Genomic DNA, 16,844 nt, shown 5'->3' with positions numbered 1-16,844 from the left:
ACTTCCGCGCATCGGAACAAACTGTATATGTTGATTGTAAAGCTTAGAAATGCATCTTTTCCCAGTTTCTATTTGCTGTCTCTCTGACACATAACAATACCTTTTCACAAGACTTCAGCCTCTTCTTGCATGTGCGGTACCGGGTGTTCTTCTTGGTACTCTGGGATTTATAGTCCATTTTTAATTTGTGATTGAAGGACTACAATTCCCAGAACGCAAAGGAGCATACCTGGACTGAAGGAACTACTTACGCATGGAACTGGACACTTGAGAGCACGGTGGACTTCCCATTGGAATCTGTTTTTTAGTTGAGCAATCTCCCTCGTTTGTAGTTCTCAGATGTGGGAATAGGTCTTCCACAGGGGTACATTATCGGATGTGATGGCCACCTGTGTCATTTAGGTTTCCTTAGAGGTCATAATTGTAACATCTGCTGATCCCCTTAGCGTGCATAGGATTCCTGGTTCGTCAGGCACAATGTCTGCAAGTGCCGGCAGAGAGCAAACAAATTCACTTTAAAAACCTGACGAATGCCCCAACCAATGTGACAGACGAACCGATCCAGGGATGATACACACGCATAAAACCCCAGAAGCATGCATAAACCTCTTATTCATTTGCATAAAACCCAGACGCATGCATAAACCTCTTATTCATTTGCATAAAACCCAGACGCATGCATAAACCTTATTCATTTGCATAAAACCCCAGAAGCATGCATAAATCTCTTATTCATTTGCATAAAACCCAGACGCATGCATAAACCTTATTCATTTGCATAAAACCCCAGAAGCATGCATAAACCTTTTATTCATTTGCATAAAACCCAGACGCATGCATAAACCTTATTCATTTACATAAAACCCCAGAAGCATGCATAAACCTCTTATTCATTTGCATAAAACCCCAGAAGCATGCATAAACTTCTTATCCATTTGCATCAAACACCAGAAGCATGCATAAACCTCTTATCATTTTGTAGATTAAAATAAGTAGAGCTGGAGACCAAAGCTGCCCTCTCGTCTACCAACATTTGGAAACACGTCCGAACTGTATGGGGGATTAATTATATGGATGTCGTTTCACTAAAATGGAAGGGGGAATGGAAGTGGCATCTCATGCCTTCAACCTTAATGGGGCGTGGCTAAGCAAGCCACGATGGCGGCTGTGTCTAGCTGAGGCTCCGCGATCGGGCTAGCATCCTGCCCATTACCTGTGATTGCCGGGAGCCTCAACTTCCACGCATATCACCTGTGCTGACCTGGGGCATCCCCTAAGCGACCTACAGAAGCAGCTGACGGACGGCGCGCCCTGGAGAGTCTCCTACCGAAATCGAGCGCTGATGTGAAAATGGCGGACGCAGCCCCGTCTCCCGGACGCGGAACCCGCTAAGAGCCGACACCTTCAGCGACAGCCGCAGAAGATACTGCCAGCTGACGACAGTGGGGAATCCCGGGGAAACTGTGGGTCCGACCCTCGAGGGTCCACCTTGGACGACGCTCAGTCCCACCTCTACACCCCCGGTGCGCAAGATGGCGGCCGCCTGCACCAGGGCTCCGCAACCCCGGCGCTCCTACTGCATCGGAGGCCTGATCAGGCCGTGACACCGACCGACCCGCCACAGCGAACCACGAGGGGCCGGCGAACGTGCCGCCAGAGCGGGGCTGTGCCTCCGGGGGCCCGCAACACTCCTCGAGGGCGGTGAGTGCTACCCGCTCCTCCCCCCCCGACACCGATACCTGGCGGGACCCCCCCCAGCCTATACGAGGCCCTGCAGGGGTGCGCAGCCCACATAGCCACCGGGCGGAGGGACCCGGAAAAGATTACGTTGGGAGCTGGGTGGAGGGCCCGAGTGCCTGACCCTAACATGGCGCCCGCGGAGGCCTAGGCGCCGGGAACGATCCGAACCTCGCCCCCCCCTGGGACGCTACCACCTGCCCCAGCCGACCGGACACTAACTCTGCAATATACATTAGCGAGGGAGAGGGCGCTCCCACGACCTCCTGGCGCCGGGCGCTGCCGGCCCTGACGAGCCACCTCTGACACCCCGGGCCGGTGGGGAGCCCCACTTGGAGCCCGGGTGGAACTGGAGAGGCCTGCCAACACCGGGATACCACCTACCCGGACGCGCGGCGAGGTGAGGGAGCCGCCCCTGCGAGAGCTGGAACACCGAACGGGGCCCTCTTTCACCCCGGAGCCCCGGCTCCCAAAATGGCGGCCGCCACCCCGGGGCCCCGAGGCTGTGTCCCTACCGGGAGCCTGACCGGCCCTCAAACCCAGACAGCTTGCCACCGCGAACAACAGGAGGACCGTCATTCGCACGGAGCTGAGCGCTCTGGAGGCCCCGCCATTACCATCGGTGAGTGCTGTGCTGCCATTTCCCCTCCTGCTCCCTGAGGATCTCGGGTCAGCACCCCGGTGGCCCCCTCTTCACACCCACCCACGAGGACAGTCACAGAGCACGCTGTCACCCGCCCGGAGCACCCAAGACTGAGCAGGCCCAACATCAGGAACAGCCACGAGTCCCGCTCTGGGGACGAGAGCATCCCACTTGCATTGGAGACATTGTCAGCGCCTCCCCCAGCTTACGCCGCCCGACCTCGCCCTGCCGGTCGGCGTGGGCACTGGACCCCGCCCTGTGAGGTGCAGAGGCCCCCACACGATTGAATCCACCGGCCCGGTAACCGCATACCACCCTCAACGCCCTTGGTGATGGCCCCCCCAGGGTGAAACGAGCCTCGCCTTGGATCCGGAGGAACCGGAGTGGTGACCCACTCATCCACCGATACCACGTGGCGACGACCTACCACCCGCAGGACTCGAGACGCCCGAGGGGAAAACCCCCCCCCCTCCTCCCCTCAGCAGCACCCATGGGGAAACCGAGGAACATCCAGGGGACGGCAGTCCCAGAAACGGCTGTCGAGAAGATGCCCCAGACGAGGGCGTGGACACAATCCAATACGTCGCAAACCGACCCTACGCTATCAACAAAGCTGGACCAGGTGCTGGCAGCAATAGAAATGTCTCGCCTATCGATGGAGGAGAGATTAGGCACCCTGGCAACAGACATTAGCCTGATCCGGGATGAACACCGTAAACTGGCGGACAGAGTGAAGGAGGGTGAGCGGATCGTGACTGAATTGCAACCAACAGTGCAATCGCAGGCAGCAGATATGCAGGAGATCCTACGCCGCGTGGCGACCCTGGAGGAACGCACAGTGGATTTGGAAGGACGCTCGAGACGCTGCAACATTCGCGTCCTGGGCCTGCCGGAAGGGATAGAAAACTCAGACCCTCTGACCTACATGGAATCCTGGACTAAATCATTCACCCCGGACTGTGACCGGTCGCCGTACTTCTCCATCGAGAGGGCACACAGGGTCCCGGCCCGGGCACCCAAACCTGGTCTTCCCCCGCGGCCTATGTTGGCCAAATTTCTGCACTTCCGGGACCGAGATGCGGTGCTTCGTGCGGCCCGGACGGCGGGCCCCCTGCAGGTGGAGGACCAACACGTTATGGTGTTCCCAGACTATGCCAGGGAGATTCAACAACGTCGATCCACGTTTCTAGAAGTCAAGAGGCGCCTCCGCGCAAACGAACTTCAATATTCCCTGCTGTTCCCTGCCCGCCTCAAGGTGATCCACAAGGGGAAAGCCCTCTTCTTCGACACGGTGGCAGACGCACAGGACTGGACCGAATTTCACTGCCCACTGCTCCCTAAGCCCGGACCCCGGAAGGCACACAATAATGACTCCAGACGGCCCAGGAGACGTGGCGCTAACCATGAGCGATCTGGCCACCCCAAGAGCCAGGCGTCCTCCCCGGCGGGCTCGCCCGATCTCACCCAAATCATGCAGGAACGACGAGACGCCCTGCGGGCGGTCACTGAACTGCATTCGTCACCCCCTGCTTCGGACTTGGAAGGTCAGCCACACCTATTCACCCCGGAGAAAGATCGAGACAGCGATGGAACCATGTCGGGATTTGGCCCGATCTCCTCCCCCCTTGCTGTGGCACGGCCTCTGGACGCTGCCCTCATCAGCCAACCTGTCACTTCCTCGTGAACAACTGAACTGACACCTGACATATCCTTTTCTTGATTGCCTGTGATGATGCGCGACGTCTAGAAGCCTAGACTGACCTACTAGATAATTGTACGCGCCAGCAAGCGATAGATATTTCTCCTACTAGAGCCCGAACCGCGCACAGGCCCAGCGAAGACACATGCTGCCACCCCCGCAAACTACTGTTGACTTTCTCCCCTAGTGGGACACTAGTTTGGATATGCCACCCCCAGTGACGTATCCTCAGTATTGGGACAGTTACCCACCCGAAGTTTTAGTTCCTGTTCACATCCCCAGTTCCCCCCCCACGTTTAAGGAAGCTTGGCGCGCAGGAGCATACACGACACACACACATAGGCGACACGCGGGAACTGTGGAGGGGCCCCTCCCCCAACCAAGTCACCCTAGCAATGGCTGTCCCCCACTCTGACATTAGTATCCTTACACTAAATGTACGGGGTCTACACACACCCAGCAAGCGCTATTCTGTATACTCCTACATACGGCGCATGTCGGCCAACATAGCGTTCTTACAAGAGACGCACATTAACGCTACTGAACTCATTCGCCTACAAGCCAAATGGCGAGGGACCATCTGCGCCACACAATATTCAGCGTTCGCACGCGGCGCGTTAATCTGGGTGAGGCCTGGTACTCCCTTCCGGGCGCTCCGACGAGTAGTAGATAGGGAGGGCAGATACGCGCTTCTGGAGGGAATTCTGGATGGGCAAGGGGTACTACTGGGCAGCATATACGCCCCTAATACAGATCAGGACCGGTTCTGGGATCACCTTACGGGCGTCCTAGCCCAGTTCACCACTATCCCGTGGATACTGGGAGGCGACTTTAACTGCACACTAGACCCCTCACTGGACCGTTCACACCCTCCCCCCACGCACTCCCCGGCCCCTCGGCAGGCGGCCCTCTTCAGGGCATGGACCACACACTGGGCGCTCACTGATGTATGGCGACACCTACACCCACTGGCTCGCATTTACTCCTTCCACTCGATTCCACACAATCTTCGGGTCCGCCTGGACCGTTTCCTCTGCTCTGCTCCGATCCTCCCTAAGGTTACGTCTACAGATTATCTGGGACGGATCCTCTCGGATCATGATGCCCACATACTGCGGCTTACCTGGCGCCCCCCGCATCCACCGGTCCCCACCTGGCGCCTCCCCAGAGACTGCCTAACAGACCCGGTCTTCAGGGACGCGCACAAAACCAGCATAGGCGACTACTTTATGCACAACGAGAACACAGCGTCATCGGTACTAGTGGAGTGGGACGCATATAAAGTGGTAGCGAGGGGAGAATGCATCAAACAGATAGTGGGGGTCCGCCGCACCTTAGAACGGTCGCTTTTACAGACGGAACAAACTCTAGCTGCTCTCACTAAACGGCCTGATGACTCAGAGGAACACGCCGTGCTCACGGCAGAGGCCAAAACGGAATACCAAACTGCCTGCGCTGACCTCCGTAAGTATAACTTCAGGGCATACGCCTCTCGGGTGCACAAAGACAGAGACAAAACCGGGGCTCTTCTGGCCTGGATGGCGAAACAAGACACCGAAAACAAGCCGATCACGGACATTCTCAACCCGGAGGGTGTACTGGTGCAATCGCAAGCGGAGATTCTCCTAGCATTCCAAAGCCATTATGCACGAGTATACGATGCCCCGACATGCTGTACCGCGTTTACCGTAGATCAGTTTCTGGACCCCCTGACGCTGCCCACGATATCGGATTCCGACAAGCGCACACTAGATTCCAGGATAATCCCCTCGGACATAACCCAAGCGATACGCGCCATGTCCCGAAATAAAGCACCAGGATTGGACGGCTTCCCACTAGAATACTACGCAACATTCTCTTCCCTGGTGGTTCCCCGTCTATCACGGGTGTTCGGGGCGTCACTCCACTCGGGGAAACTACCCCAGTCGCTACGGGAATCCGTGATTGTCACCTTTCCTAAGCCCCACAGGGATCCACTGCACATGGGGTCATACCGACCTATCACACTCCTGTCGGCTGACTGTAAGATCCTGGGGAAGATCCTAGCTGATCGTTATGCACAGGTCATACGCCCGCTGGTCCACCCCGACCAATGCGGCTTCGTTCCCGGGAGGAATACCTCCCAGAACCTCCGCCGGGTCTTCCATATCCAAGATCAGGTACGCGACAGATTTCCCCGCGCTGCCTGCCTCATTATGGACCTAGAGAAGGCGTTTGACACCCTCACCTGGCCCTACCTATTTTCGGTCCTGCGGCGCCTTAATCTCGGCCCGACGCTCCTGGCATACACCCGCCTCCTATACACCGACCTCACTACTCGAGTTCGTATCGGGAAACGTATCTCGCCGGCGTTTGCAGTCCGACGAGGCACAAGACAAGGTTGCCCCCTATCGCCCCTCCTGTTCGCGCTAGCAGTCGAGCCGCTGGCGGTTCGACTGCGTCAAGGGGGGATGGACTGGGGAGTGCCGCTCGCAGACGGGACCCACTGTGTGTCCATGTACGCGGATGATCTCCTCATATTTGTCCGAGACATTGAAATGGACCTAACCCCCATAGGGGCCACATTGGCGGACTTTGCAACTGCCTCGGGTCTACAGGTCAACTGGGACAAGTCCACGGTTTACCCCCTACACCCGGACCTACCCCCCCGAGACATAGACCTTGGACCGCATAGGCTTTCATGGTCCACGGAGGCTCCCCGATACCTCGGCGTCCGCTTATACCATTCTCCGGCGGACATCTTTGAGGGCAATCACCGCAAGGTGCTCGAGAATCTGCGCCCGACGATCGCCTTCTGGAATAAGTTGCCACTGGCCCCGATTGGACGGATAGCCCTTGCTAAAATGGTGATGCTCCCCCGGCTCCTCTATCAGTTCACAAACCTGCCGGTGATACCACCCAGATCCTTCTTCCGCGACGTTGATTCCCTCTTAGGAACTCTCATCTGGGGAGCAGGCCGCCACAGAGTCGCCCTGAAAACACTTCAACTCCCCACCACACAGGGGGGACTCGGAGCTCCATCCTTCGAGGCATATTTCCTCGCAGCACAGCTCCAGTGGCTGTCCTACTGGACGGCGGACCGCTACCCTCAGGAGACGGTTACCCCTACCGGTAGAATCGTGACTCCGGAACTCACCCGTCTGCTCCTCCCGGGCACCAAACCGCGGCGCACTTACCCCCTCCAGGTGACGGTAGCGCGCCGATGTATGCTACGGATTCACCGGCTATCTCCCGCTAGACCCCCATACTCCCCGCTGCTGCCCCTGATAGGCGGCCCCAAGCAGGATTCCTACTTTGCGGCCCCACTACTCGCCGACTGGTCACGCTGTGGCATCACAGATCTAGGATCACTCCTCGAGGAGGGTCAACTGAAACCGCTGGACCGCCTGGTCGCTGAATACGGGCTTCCCCCAGGCCAGTTCCTCAGGTATAGGCAACTGCTCGATGGATACCGACCCCATTTCAATCTCCAAAATGGCGAGCCAGACACGCATCCAGTAATACATACTATCCTACATATGGGGGTGGGTCGCCACCTGGTCACATGGCTATACAAATCCATCCGGGAACTCTCATTCACCCCCCTGACGACCCTGCGAGCCACTTGGGAGGAGGACATAGGTCGTGATCTACACGACTCGGAGTGGACTAAAGCTCTTGAGGCCCCTAAGCGTGTTTCTAGAAATGCCCGCTTCAAAAATATTCAATATTATATATTACACAGGGCATATCTCACCCCAGCGCGATTACAGAAATACTACCCCTCCACGCCATTCCTGTGCCCCAGATGCTGTTCCCCAGCTGCGAACTTCCGTCACATGTTTTGGGACTGTCCCAATCTCCAATCTTTCTGGCAGGAGGTACACAACACACTGCTGGAACTCACGGGTCTCACTACACTAGCCACCTGGGAATCCAGTGCATTAGGCATCCTCCACATCTCTAAACGTAAGCCGGTGCATAGGCGCTTCGTGTCCTTAGCGCTCCTACTAGCCAATAGATGTATAACCATGCGCTGGCGCTCCCCAGAGGGTCCCCCCATAGCACACTGGCAGGGGGCAGTTAACAAATGGGCGGCAGCGGAGGAAGACGCTTTAAGGGAAGAAGAAGCCAAAGGCGCGCGCAAGCTTCCCATCTCCATGGAATGGGCCATGCTCCTCCACAGCTTCCGCCAGTCCACGCAGGCTGGAGACCCGCCTGACCCTTCCCCTCCCCCCACCCGAGAAGACCAGTAGCCTTCACCGGAAGTGAGCCACCCCAGAATCGGACCCCAATAACCCCCTATATCCTAAGCGACCTCTCGCAGGTCCGGCCATCCATGGGTTTCTTTCCCCCCCCCCCCCCCCTCCCATGACACCCGCCGCCATTATCTCCCGACTCAGACCCTGCTAGCGCCTACATGCTTCCCTCCCACAGTTTCGTTACCCCCCTGGTCACTGGTAACACTGCTGTGTGCACAGTACAGATCTAGATCCGGCGCTGTAACGGCATGAAAGTACCCATCTGTTCTTATTCATCGCCCCTATGGCGATACCGTCCCGTTACCTTTCAGCCTACAGGAGCCTTTACATGATTGTAATGCACTGATTCACCGAAGTCATGTTTATGTATACCAGTTTTATATAGCAAGAAAAACGTTGCACACATAGCTGTACGTGGCTGAATGTTGAAGCCACGCCGGCGGTCTGCTTCTTCTGTACTGAAATACTTTACTGCAACAATAAAAACAAATTTAAATAAAAATAAAAAAAAATAAAAAAAATGCCTTCAACCTTAATGACATCACAGGTAGTGAGAGTGTATGACCTTTGACCTTCAATGTTCCCAGGAGGTTATGTCACATTATCTGAACTCTGACGACATACTAAGGGTGATCGCTAAAGATCAATAATAAAAGCATAATTATTAGAACACAACACGTGCACACGTCTATTTTAGGTACCACCTATATCAGGGTGCTAGCATGATCTTTGAAAGCTCTGGGGCACTGATACTCAAAGTACAGCCTGGGGCTGCCCCCTGGTCAACAGGAGCACTGGGCTGCTGTTTACTCCACTCGGCACTAACAATAAAAAAGATGTTCAAGAAATATGCAAGCATTTATTTAAAGGTTAATTGGTGTTAAAGAAAGTATTTAACTCCGGGAGTCATGCACTGCTTTACTTTGGAAACACCGTTTTTTTAACACCTCTTGTAGCAAAAGCGTAAAAATGAGTCTCTTCAAAATTCAAAAAGTGTATTCAATTAACATGCAGAATCTTTTCACCTTAGTCCAACTGATTCTATCATTGCCTTCACAAGCATTTATTCAAAAGTGATAGGTTTCAAACATGAATTTGAAAACATTATTTATTTCCCCTACCCTGATAACAATGACAATAGTGAACAAAAGAGGCATGTTAGTTGTTATGGTCACTCTTTGGGTGGCCTGGGTTCCTATTATACATGAACAACATTATAGTTTATTAAATCAACCAAAGGAGACGGTTTTCTAAACGCGCACATCCTGACGCCATGTATTTCAAGGTCTTATGTATAATAATGAAGAAAAAGCATTAAAAATGCAATAGGTCTCGCCTTTTATTAAGTTAAAGCCATTCGCTTTGCTTTGCTATACAATACCATTAGCAATGCAAATGGCTTTAACTTAACCAAAGGCGGGACCTGTTGCATTTTCAATGCTTGTTTGAAGGCTTCTCAAGTGCAGTTTCTCATTTTTTTAAAGAAAGGAGCCTGAAATAACCGTTCTCGTTCCTTGCATGAAAAAAACTGTTTACTACACAAACTGCTGGACTTATTAACATTTTCCCTATATGTCCAATACTCATTGGAATCTTAATTGCCTGTTCATCTGTTTGCAGAAGGCTAACTAAATACAAATGTATTAACTGACTTGTTCACTTGGCATTTTGAGTAGGGTAGTCATGTTACACCACCTTAGAATAAAAATAGAATATGCACATAATCAGGTTTCTGTTGAACACTGTTGGCTGACAATTGGCTATCGGCCCTCCCATGCATATCTTACTACCCCTGATTGCAAAATGGTATAACTGACGTCTGTTGTATCAGCATAATGATATCAAACCGTTGAATGTCTTTACGCCCTGAATTTTCAATAAAAATACATTTTTAAAAAAATGCACATAATCAGGTTTAACAAATAATTAAGTTATACCAGACTGGGCAGTTTAAAGTTTGTCATATGGTCTAAAGGTAAATAAGTGTTTATCTTTTACAAAACGTTTTATGCTTTAATGTATTTGCCTTTGCTCTGAAGGACATCATGGAATACATCTTTTATATTTCTTTCCCTTATAGTTCCTATTAAATGCAGATACTGGGCAAGGGGACCATGCATTGCTCATCTAATATACACCCTGAATTTCTCCCTACAGATTCCAGTGTTCCCTGGTGCCTCAAACTCCCTTCTTGGGGAAGTTAACCCTACGTTTGCTCACTTTGGAAGTGATGGTTTGGGAGATGCTGGCGAAACTGCCAATGTTCGACTGGAACACGCACAGAAAGAGCATGCTGTAAATGCTATTATCAGAATTATTAATGAACATGTTGGAGAGGTAAGGACAAAAGTAAATATTTCAGTAATGCCGGTGTGGTAGAATTGACGTATTTAAACCATGTCAGTCAGTCAAGCAAAGAGATCATCAATGTAAAATTCCATGGCCATTAGCCTCCACCAAATACACTTGAGGGGTAACTCAACGTCATAGAATAGCATGGATTTATTATTATTATTATTGTTGCGGTTGTAATTATTTTATTATATAGCTCACCTGGACCAATTGTATAAGGGAGCGTTATATTGTAACTTTGTTAGCGTGTTTGGTTTTACATTGAGATTGAGAGAACAATATTTAAATAAGTTATATATACAGCAGGACCAGGATTGCTACATAGTTCAAAAGTTGCTACATGAATCTATGCAGTATCAAGACAGTAATACATTTGAAAAGAAATACAATAAACATTTCACACCAAATTAGAAAAATAAAGAGAATTGTAATAAATAAAAGACACCAAAATGACAAAAATCCAATAAGGTGAACCATGGCTATGAATTTCTAAAGTTTTAAGTAGGAATAGCCCATAAAAGTATAAAGGGCCAATGAAAGGCAATGGTAACAGTAGACAGGGACCAATGCACAATTTGACGCTGACCACGAAAGAGGATGGGTCAAACTACCAGGTTTGTTCTGGTCGAAGGATTGCCTTCTGACTTTAGTCCTTTAAGTCTCAAACAATCACAGGAGTACACTTCTAAAGCCCCTCGTGACTCAGGGGAGGCTCTTAGAGACTGACAGGGTGTCGGGTAGAGGCCAATAGCATGGTCCAGTTCATTTCCAGGTGCCACTGGTCAGCTGGGCCATTGCAGGAAATGCCTCTTGTAGCTTGTTGTATCTCTGTAGCTTGAACAGGAGGTCAGCCTTATGACCCTTGGAGTCCATTTCTTTGCCTGGGTACAAAGGAGGTTTTGGAAAACAAGGGTACCCCAAAAAATAAAACCCGGGGTTGAAGTATTTTTAAGAGAAAACAATGGTTTCTGGTGGCCTAAAAAGGTCCTTGTGTAGTAAGGTATAGTTTATGTTATTTGAATCAATCCTGGGAGAGAGGCTTTTCTGTAGGGTAACATATAAAGAGATACTTTATTTTATTTAAAGACATATTTTTCAGGTGCTCACACTGGTGACAAAGTGCATAGGGTGACTGAGTGAAAAATTACAATAAAGCTATATACAAATGTCACACAAACAAGGACGTATTCCACAAAAATATATACATTAAGGCGGGGGAATTTCCTTGGTTGGGTCGACGGCGTTTCGATCTAGGTAATTTTATATCATCATCAGGACATGGTGAGCTTATTTAGAGAGATGGCAGAATGAATTTCCATCCAGTTAAACAAATTAAACAATTGGTAATTTGATTGCTCAGTCGGTTGATTGGTATCTAGTATCGTCAGAAAATTGTAAATTATTTTCTTTAGTCTAGCGGTTAAGGTTGGCGGTCATAATCATTAGTATTATGGTGTTGTATCATGCAAGGCAGAAGGTGCAGATTTCAGTTTATTTAGTCTAGATCAGTTACTTATACATCGTCCCTGCGGGAGTCGATCACCGCGGTCTGCGGTTCGGATGTGTCTGCCTCGCTGTCCTGTCGTTCAGTTCAATAAAGTATCTCTTTATATGTTACCCTACAGAAAAGCCTCTCTCCCAGGATTGATTCAAATAACATAAACTATACCTTACTACACAAGGACCTTTTTAGGCCACCAGAAACCATTGTTTTCTCTTAAAAATGGGTACAAAAGAGAGCTTGTCCAGTCCTTCAGTGGCTTTTCTCAGGTTGCTGACAGCAGGTTCACTCCTCTTGTGATCTTCCTCTCTTCCAGGGGTAGTCTAAAGTGGGTGCCTGGAGGTTCCACATATATTTCTAGCTCAAGCTAGTGGGACAAAATGACTCCTGGGCCCACCCTAGCCAATGGTGTAGAAGTTCTCAGGATCAACCTTACCAACATTGAGCATTTTCAAAATGGGGAAATCCTTCAGCCACACTGAACTTGAGCTCTGAGGGCTCAAGGTGGGTATGAGCAGTGTACTATGGTAATCATAGTGACCTCTCACATATAATACTAAAATACAGTTTGAGACTGCCACTGTACCCACAATAAAGCGAAAGACAGAAGTCTGGTAGAACAAAAGTAGGGTGTTCCAGCAACCAGGCAATGGATACAAAAGCATTGTTTTGGCACCCTGTTTTCCTTCTTTCATGTGCGCCCTAGTGTTGTATGTAAAACGCAAAGACAGAAGTCTGGTAGGGCAAAGCTGGGTTTATCAGCAACCAAATAGTGGATACACAAGAATTGTCTTGCCATCCTGTTCTCTGCCTTTTAAGTACACCTCAATGTATTATATGTCAACCCAGCGGACCTGTCAAGCTTGATTTGACACTCTAATATCAAAAAGGATACTTGCGGCCCCCACCCTGCAAATTGGATGTGGTTCAGATGAGTCATCCCGGCCAGGGCACAAGTCCTAAAAAAGAAGCGGGGGTACTAACCTAGTTAATCAGTAAGCAAGTGGCATCGCAGCATGTGACATCACGGCACGTGACATCACAGCACGTGACATCACAGCACGTGACATCACAGCACGTGACATCACATGAACTGGCATCACAAGGAGTGATAATAGATCTTAAGCCCTCACATATATGTTTAGGAGGTGTAACATGAGTACATTTGAGCACATTTCAAGTATACTTGCAAACCCTCCTGATTTAGGCAGAAGATTCACACTTTTGTACGCTACATATAAAACAATGTTACCTTTTGTCAGCATTAAGCTTTCTATAGCTATAGTGCTTTAAAAGAAATTGTGATATTTCAATTATTACAACGCCTCCTCAAGGGTAACAAGTGTATATAAATGCAATTTATTTTGTGCAAATACTGGGAAAGATCAACAGATCTGACATTCTAACAGTGCATGCAAGCCTCATAAACAGAGACTGAACAAAGTGAACAGCTGCCTCTCCTAAGTGTGTGTGAAGTGCTAACAAGGTGCAAACCTTTGTTTTCCCTCTGCTGCATTTGCATCAGGTGTGAGGCTCCTGACTGCTGCCAGCCAGGAAACTCCAACAAAATGAGGCCTGATAACCCCTGAGACTCGGCCTTTGTTATGGTCGAGTATCCCAACAGGAGTCAGAAATAAGAGGGCCCGTCCCTGCCTGCACGTTGTTGTGATCGAAAGCAGACAATATGCAGGCACTGCTGAATGTGTGCCGGTGTTTGGAAATTATACCGGGACGAATTCAGCATCTTTTTAGTGGGGCCCAACTTCTTGGCAGGGTGGACGGCATCTACTCTATGAAAGAAGTGGGGGGACGCCGCCCACCCACGTGGACCCCCGACTCTTACCCTGATCCCGGCCCATTCAGGTCAGCTTATTGTTTGCTACTGAGAAGCTGTTCACATTTGTAGGGGACAAGACATTACTATGCTGCAGTTTTGTTTGATTATTCTTTGTTCTGTGTCAGGCCATATCCTGATGGTTTCATTTTCTGCATTTGTATATGCCGTAACATTTGCAAAATGTGAATAAAGACATTTTGAGGAAAAAAAATGGTGATAAGTGTAATGCCCTTCCTACATTCACCCCTACTCCATTGGGCTGTTGGAGGAAGTTTTCCGGTGAAAGAGCCTTTGGGGGCTCCGTCGAAGGAAAGCTTTCGGTTGGCCCACCTCTAAATGAGAAGCAGGAACCAACAGTTTGACGAGCAGGGTACTCTGTTGAGTTTGTAATGGAGTCCTGTGTCTGCCAAACTCTAAATCAGGCCCTGAATCATTTTTCTTGAAAACTAAAACTAAATTGATAATAGCCTTATCCAAAGCTCTAAATGTACTACAACATCTCTAAGATTGATTCGATCAACATTATTATTAGTAAAACCCTACAGCTTTTGTTAAGGTTTCAGTTGTAGTTCTGATTTTGGGAAAAAGTAATAGTTTTTATCTGAATCAAAAATACAATTTTAAAAGGAAAACTGTACCATCAGGCTTTTCCATCAAAGACATTACCCCAGGAAAAACCTGGTAAAAGGTCTGAGGAAAAGGGAGAGAAACTGAGGAATTGCCACTGATATATGATTCATAAACACAGCTTTCCACTATTATTCTGTATGAGTGTGGTCATTCTGCTTCCTGGAATGACCTTACCCGGTGGTGACAGTAATTCCAGGTGCAGAATTACCCTTGTAGTTTTAACACAGCAAACCTAATGAGGGTCTGAGTGTTCCTATATGTTATTTTTCTTTCATATTTACTGTTCAAATCGTTGACTTTCACCTTTTTTGATTTATAAGGAAATGGTTGAACTACAAAGCACGCATTTGGCACAGTATTGAAAATGAGATTGTAGTTCAGCCCTAGTAAATCTGACAGCAGTTTGACAATCAACCAATTTGTAAATAAAACTGGTTGCGACTAAGACATGCATGTTACTATTCAGGACTGCACTCACAAAAACAGTTGCGACACTACACCGTTTAAGAGATTTTAAAAAATCTCACATTTGTGAAACAAGCATATTGTTTAGATTCCCACCAATTCAGAAAATCCCAATAATTTGTAAGTGCAATTTGGTTCTGTCTTGTCCCACACACATAAGAACATGTATCCATACTTTTGTCTAACTCAAGGAATGCTGCACAGCAATGTCTGACTTTGGTGACTACTATAGATGCAACAGTGATCGATGTGATGAATTCCTAGGCGAATCGGTAACTCAAATTACAAGCCACCCAGAATCCTTTTGAGTTTAGTACATGGAGACCATATATATACGAGGGAGAGGTGTGGCGCCGCGGCCAGGGCGACTGACGCTGGAATCTGGGGTTCAGGGTTCGATCCCCAGCTCCGGCGGCAGGTTAGCCCAGCACCATGTGACTCTGGGCAATAGCTTGCTTAATCTTCCCGACGGCCCCCAGCGCCTAGAGACCCTTACGGGTGATTGTGCGCTATACAAATGTGGATTATTATTATTATTACCTTACACTAAAATCATCACATTCATTGAGTATAAGGCAGACGGTCAGACTCAAAATACATCAACTGGTACACAAGGATATAAGGCACAAAACCCTATCATTCTCTCCCAGCAATGTTCTGGTGTCCAACATAGGTACTCAATCAGCCATGCTTGCTTCTTGCTTCGACCTCTGACCTGATCAACACCAGGTCCACATGGATAATTTAACATACACTGGAATGCAGTTTATGCTTCCTCTGCGCCCTCTGTGTTTATTATTTTTGCATGTCACAGTTTTGTGTATTTATATGCATGTGCACCCTAACTCTTGTCTTTCAGCTAGAGCTTTGAAGTTGTCCGCTGTAGATTTCACACTATGCTAACACCCAAAATGGTGTCCAATACAAGAGTTAAATAGTACCAATATACTATTGTTTGATATGTTGGGTGTCTTAAAATGGCTGACATACCAAGGATGTGCTATGGGCTTAATTTTACGTTTATGGTTATGCACTGTTACCTATATTTTCTTGAGTAGCTATTGAGACACTAGCCTGGATTTGGCTGTAAAACTGGACCCTAATTTCATTTTACGTGTATGCATGTATGTACACTAACTGTGTTGCATCTGCTTTTCCTAAGATTTCATTGGTAGCAACAGCACCACTAACTAACCTGGCTTTGGCAGTGAAATTGGATCGGGACCTACCCAAGAAGTTAAAGAATTTGTACATAATGGGAGGAAATTTGGAAGGTAACTGGCTGGGCATCTATCACTACTGTCAGTCAAAGCGGCACAATATTGCAGTGAGAACAAGCATTGGTAATGCATCAATTTTACCTATGTGATGAATAAAGTGCTGTTTTTATCAATCATCATTTGGGAGAAGGAAAGAGCTCCCTGACAAATAACACAGGAGTGGAGATGATGTGGAGAACTACTGACTCGATAGATGGGGATCCCGGTTCAAGTCTCGGTGACTCAACATCCTGTGATTCTATGCAAATCACCTAATCTCTCTGATAATTTAATATATGAATATGCTGCAAGAGTAAAAAGCATAAACAGGCAAAACTTTATAAACAAATAGTTCCAGCAAAGCGGATGTAAACAGTATTTTGGCTACGTAGACCTGATAAGAGAAGCAGACGAGTAACAAGCATTGGTCAAAGCAGAAATGTGTGCTACAACCAATAATAAATGGAGGAAAAATAAGTA

The 16,844-nt window shown here is 48.8% G+C and overlaps 1 protein-coding gene across 1 annotated transcript in view; it reads left to right on the top strand.

Annotated features, from left to right (window-relative positions):
- LOC144773303 (inosine-uridine preferring nucleoside hydrolase-like) overlaps nucleotides 1-16,844 on the top strand; it is a 130,513-nt gene that overhangs the window by 44,671 nt on the left and 68,998 nt on the right. Inside the window, exons 3-4 of the mRNA XM_078658244.1 lie at nucleotides 10,478-10,657; nucleotides 16,268-16,379. Of these exons, the coding sequence (XP_078514370.1) occupies nucleotides 10,478-10,657; nucleotides 16,268-16,379 (292 nt within the window). The remainder of the gene's footprint in view (nucleotides 1-10,477; nucleotides 10,658-16,267; nucleotides 16,380-16,844) is intronic.

The sequence above is a fragment of the Lissotriton helveticus genome, chromosome 8, assembly GCF_964261635.1.
Source record: "Lissotriton helveticus chromosome 8, aLisHel1.1, whole genome shotgun sequence".
In the NCBI taxonomy this organism is placed as follows: domain Eukaryota; kingdom Metazoa; phylum Chordata; class Amphibia; order Caudata; family Salamandridae; genus Lissotriton; species Lissotriton helveticus.
This window is presented reverse-complemented; position numbering and strand designations above follow the sequence as displayed.